Below are 5,407 nucleotides of genomic sequence, written 5' to 3'. Positions count from 1 at the left end.
TATATATATATGTACAATTTACCTCTCTCCCACTCTTTGCCTTCTCTCGCTCGCCTCTCTCCTCTCTCTCCCAGTCTCGCTCGCATCTCTCCTCATATAACATGTAGCTACAAATTGCAATTATCAAACTATAGTTATGGAGAGTAATTAGGTTATTTTTAGTGGCTATATGTGAAAATTCCTCCGACATATTTATCAATAAAATTGGCCCATTGGGTCAAATTTGATTAAAAAGAAAAAAAAACATATCCAAAACACAAAGTATAAAAGAAAATATCTATTTCATTGTTTATATAAACTTAGTACAAAACTAAGATGTTTCTAATCCTCAATAATTATTGCATCTTCTACTGATGGGTACAAAACAATAAAAGAATCATTACAATAGTTCTAGAGATAAAAAATATTTAAGAGAATACACTATTTTTTCACTATAAATGCTCAGTTATTCTGAACACAATCTACTGGAAATCCTTGTGGAAATCGCTTAGAATCAGTGCAGTAATTATAGACCATGTAATTCTTCTGCACCCATTTAAGCCTCTCTTGGCTTGTGCTATCTAACTCTTCATTCAACCATGAATTGCTTGTTGAAGTTGTAGTATTGGAATTGCAAGAAGATGAAGAACTGGGAATACAAGCATTAGCACTGAAGTTTCTGTAAGAAGCACTAAAGGGTGCTTGGCTCCAATCAGTCTTGACAAGTCCTCCTCTTGTAGCCCAATCATCTGCATTCCAAAGACTTGAGTAAATCCTCATTGGTTGGTTCTTCGGATATGAAACTCCCATTGATTCACTATTCTTGTATTCTCTAATGGGCGTTCCGTCCACATAGAATCTGTTCAATCAAAAAATAAGAGAACCCCAAATCAAGATTTATCCTTAAAAGAATGTGTTAGATTTGAAGAAAGATTGAATGTTTACATGATGCGTTGTGGATTCCAAGTGATGGAATAAGTGTGGAAATCAGCAGTAGGGTCAAACCAGAGATGGAATTGCTGCTCTCTGTTTCCTTTGCCTTGGCTAAATACGTTAGTGTGGAGAGTATAAGGATCACCACTTAAATTTCCCAAGAATTCAAAATCTATCTCATCATGTGTTGGTCCTTGTGATGACAACTGCAATAAATTTCAAAAAATAAAAAGGTTCAATTTCATTTCAATTCAATAAACACGTAGCTCAAAAATCATATAAGAAAAGAAATTAAGGGAATTACATAATAAGCAGTGACAGTGCCAGCAGAATTTCCAGAGACTAGTTTGAGCTGCATGTCAATTTTACCAAAGAGATATTCATTCTTGGATTGAAAACCAGAGCCAGAGATTTTGTCAAGTGAGAGAGTAAGGAGGTCGCCATTGTTGAGTATCTTTGCTCTGCCATCACCCCATGTTATCTCAAATTCTTGATCTAACGTGTTTCCAATTGCAATGCCAAAAGCACTAACCATAAAACACATTACAAGTACTAACTTAGAAGAAGAAGCCATGTTTAATTCTTAAGATCTCAAAGTTTGTTGGATGAATTAGAATTGGCTAGGTAGATGGGGTTTTATAAGGGTTTATACCACCCCCACCCACTTTAGTAGCCTAAGCGTGTGGGGGTAGGCTTGAGGAAATAAGGAGGAAGGTTCAAAGTAAAAGAGAAAGCAGAAAAAAAAAATGAATATTTGAGCTGGCGACAGGAAACAAAGTGATGGTAGCAAAAGCCAAGTGACAGCCAATTTACTGCTATTTCCAACTCTCACTCTTATCATTTTCATTGGAATTAGTTCAACTTTAATTTATAGATTGTGGTATTCAAGTGTACCAAAGTAAATAGGCCTAGTATTTCCTATTCTACGCTCCTTCAAATAAAAATGGAAAAGAATAAGTCAAACCAAAAAAGATATTTCAAAAATTCACTCATATTTTATGTTTACACTAAATTACAACATAATATCTACTATAAATCACAGAAGTGAAATATGAGAAGTAGATTGTATATCTGCAAATCTTATTTCTATTTTACAAGATAGAAGTATTATTTTTGATAAATCTTCGATTTAAGAATGTTTACACTAAATTATGCTAGTCTATTATAATTAAGTTATGTAATTTTTCTATAATAATCACTGTGTTATACTCGATTAAACATGTAAGAGTAAGTAAAATTAAAGCGTATTACAGTTTGGATCTAATTACATCTTACATGCATGGGCTATAAATCTGTGGACCAACCAGCTGGCCCTTTTACCATTTCAATTCAAATTGTGTATTTAATTCCCTACTCCTCCTACTCCATCCGTGCAAGTTGTTCCTATCTATATTGTTCGGACTCTTCAATAATATTGTCATTATCTCATATTCTTATTTTATTAATTCATGTAAATTGTTATTATCTATATTGTTCAGACTCTTTAAGAATATTATCATATCTTTAATAATTTTAACATGCATCTTATAATATTTTTGAAGAGTACGAAGATCATAAATTACTATTGGATTAGTTCTTCACCATTTTCGATTGGCCTTTGCATTTTTTTATATCATGTACACTTTCCAAAGTGCATTTGCATGCATTTAGTTCATTCAAAATATTTTATTTATAACCATGATTCTCCATGTTTAAACAAGAAGAAGAAAATAAAAGTTCCCCAGCAGGCTGCACACTATATGTTATCCAGAATATTTTATTGAAATATGCTTAACAGGAATTGACTTAGAACTAGTCCAAGCTTCCACCTTATTAAGAGTTATATATAGAATAGTATTAACCATATACACGTCTTCTTTATAGTGTGATCAATAAAAAATGTTGATTTTCTGGCCTTGTGAGTTGTGACCTACTTAGCTGGACACAGATGGCTATAGATCAGAAGTGTTTTTTTTTTAATTTGAAACTAAATACAAAACTGAAAAAAATATTCCATTTAAATAGTGTTTAATTTTAAAAAGGCCTGAATAGTTTATGAAAACCATAAAAATATGACTCCAAAAAATAAATTCAAGAGGATATTTTGGAACAGCGAAGAATTTTTATTATCATCTAAAAAAGTTTCATGGCTAAAAAATCAAAGGAAAGAAGGTGAGTGTAATATTTTCAAAAATTAAGTGAAAGTTGAGTAATTTTATGGTTAGAAAAATAAATTTATTAATTTTTCTGCATTTATGTTTTAATTATTAGTTGAGCGATTTTAGTTTTTATATAGTTAATAACCCTTCAATATATTAAGAATGTATACTCCCCGTTTCTATTTAGTTGTCATCATTTTAGGTTTCATGCCCCTTAAGAAAATAGATAAGTTTAGCATTGTACTCTTATTTTGTGTTCTCAAGTTAAGTTTTCAATCAATAAACATAAATTAATTTATTTTAATTAATTAATTTGACCAATAAACATAAATTAATTACTTAGTTTTTCTATGTTGATCAAATGCATACTTTCAAGTTTCAAGGCTAATTACTCTCAAGAATCAAGATTAAAATAAAAAGAATAGTGTCATCTACGCATTGAATCTATGAAATGACAAATATTAAGGAACATCTACTTTTAATAAAGACGACGAAACGGGGGAGTATTACATGAATGGCCTAATGGGTTACTCATAAGCTTATGAATCCATTTTGATACTAAGTTTAAATTGGTTTTTCCTATATTATGAAAATGGAATATAGGAAATTGGGTTATGCGTCGTGGCATGGAGGCCGGAGAAATTTTATTTTTTTCTTCTCCATATTTATTATTTTTATATTTGTCTTTAGATGTTTTGTTATGATTCCTAAATGTCTGTGGAACTAAATTTTCCGTTCTAAGATTATGCTAGATGCATGATTGTCGTTGGATGAACTTGAATTGACTTGTTAAGACGGTTTTTGTGGTGCTATGTCTCGTATGATTACTTACTCTTTTTTAGCTTAATTTTAGAAAATTGTACTAAAAATATGGTAAGTAAATTTTATGGGTTGACATTTTACATAATTAACTGTCCAAAATTTTATTGGGATAGTTTCAAATATATACAATAAAGTATACACTAACTATACAATAAAAAATATATATTTAAAAGTCATAAAAGTATACACTTTAGGGATCGTTTGGTTGGAAACAAGTTATCCCAGGATAAGTTATCCTGGGGTTAGCTATCCTGGGATAACTTATCCCATCACTATGATATAAATGGTGCGTTAAGTTATCCCAAACATGGCAACCAAACAACATAATTTTTTTTTATCCCATCACTATTATTTTTGATCCCTCATACCATACGAGCCCTAACTATACAATATAACTTACCCAAAGTCTAAGAAAGTATACACTGACTATACAATATAACTTACCCAAAGTCTTAGAAAGTATACACTGACTATATATATAATATAACTTACATATACATGAGCTATACATTGACTATACATTATGATACAATCAAAAAGTTGAATATAACTTAAATATACATGAAGTATACAAGAAGTTTTGACCAAAATAAGCCATTGTTTAAATCAATTCACCAAAATAGTATGTTTTAATTTTTTTTTACAAAACTAGTATAAACGTGGTTCACAGTAACGTTTTATACTTTATTTTATTTTAAAAAATTTAATGGGAAAAAGGCAAAAGTTCACGGAGCAAACAGAAATAAAACGTTATTGTGAATAACGTTTTATACTTCGTTATCTTGAATCACGTATTAGAGCTAAAACGTTACTTTGAGTAACGTTTTATATTTTGTTACTGTAGATCATGTTTTACAACTAAAGTGAGAGTCACGGGCTCTGCAATTAAAGAATCGAATCTTGCAAATTTTACATATTATAAAACGTTACTGGCAGTCACGTTTTATATATAAAACGTTGCTGGCAGTCACGTTTTATATATAAAACGTTGCTGGCAGTCACGTTTTATATATAAAACGTTGCTGGCAGTCACGTTTTATATATAAAACGTTGCTGGCAGTCACGTTTTATATATAAAACGTTGCTGGCAGTCACGTTTTATATATAAAACGTTGCTGGCAGTCACGTTTTATATATAAAACGTTGCTGGCAGTCACGTTTTATATATAAAACGTTGCTGGCAGTCACGTTTTATATATAAAACGTTGCTGGCAGTCACGTTTTATATATAAAACGTTGCTGGCAGTCACGTTTTATATATAAAACGTTGCTGGCAGTCACGTTTTATATATAAAACGTTGCTGGCAGTCACGTTTTATATATAAAACGTTGCTGGCAGTCACGTTTTATATATAAAACGTTGCTGGCAGTCACGTTTTATATATAAAACGTGACTGTCAGTAACGTTTTATGTAGATTTAATCACGGGTCATCGAATTCTGCAAATTAAGAATCAAATCGTACTATGTTGGAATCTTACAGATCATAAAACGTTACTGTAGATCACGTTTTTACATTAAATCGTGACTATCAAT

The 5,407-nt window shown here is 30.9% G+C and overlaps 1 protein-coding gene across 1 annotated transcript; it reads right to left on the bottom strand.

Annotated features, from left to right (window-relative positions):
• Positions 1-262: 262 nt before the first annotated feature.
• On the bottom strand, positions 263-1,529 carry LOC102598758 (probable xyloglucan endotransglucosylase/hydrolase protein 23). Its single transcript, XM_006358199.2, has 3 exons — positions 1,217-1,529; positions 925-1,118; positions 263-838 (listed from the first exon to the last, which is right to left on the bottom strand). The coding sequence occupies exons 1-3, from the start codon at positions 1,484-1,486 to the stop codon at positions 442-444; spliced, it is 861 nt and encodes a 286-aa protein (XP_006358261.1). The 5' UTR covers positions 1,487-1,529; the 3' UTR covers positions 263-441.
• Between the last annotated feature and the right edge of the window lie 3,878 nt (positions 1,530-5,407).

This window comes from Solanum tuberosum, unplaced genomic scaffold (genome assembly GCF_000226075.1).
Source record: "Solanum tuberosum cultivar DM 1-3 516 R44 unplaced genomic scaffold, SolTub_3.0 scf00271, whole genome shotgun sequence".
NCBI classification, from domain to species: domain Eukaryota; kingdom Viridiplantae; phylum Streptophyta; class Magnoliopsida; order Solanales; family Solanaceae; genus Solanum; species Solanum tuberosum.
This window is presented reverse-complemented; position numbering and strand designations above follow the sequence as displayed.

Excerpts from the sequence above, each read along its gene's own strand:
- LOC102598758 (XM_006358199.2), bottom strand. The coding sequence starts at position 1,486 with ATGGCTTCTTCTTCTAAGTTAGTACTTGTAATGTGTTTTATGGTTAGT. Across the intron at positions 1,119-1,216 it reads GCACTGTCACTGCTTATTAT|TTGTCATCACAAGGACCAAC; the intron begins GTAATTCCCTTA and ends AATTTATTGCAG. Across the intron at positions 839-924 it reads TGGAATCCACAACGCATCAT|ATTCTATGTGGACGGAACGC; the intron begins GTAAACATTCAA and ends TTGATTGAACAG.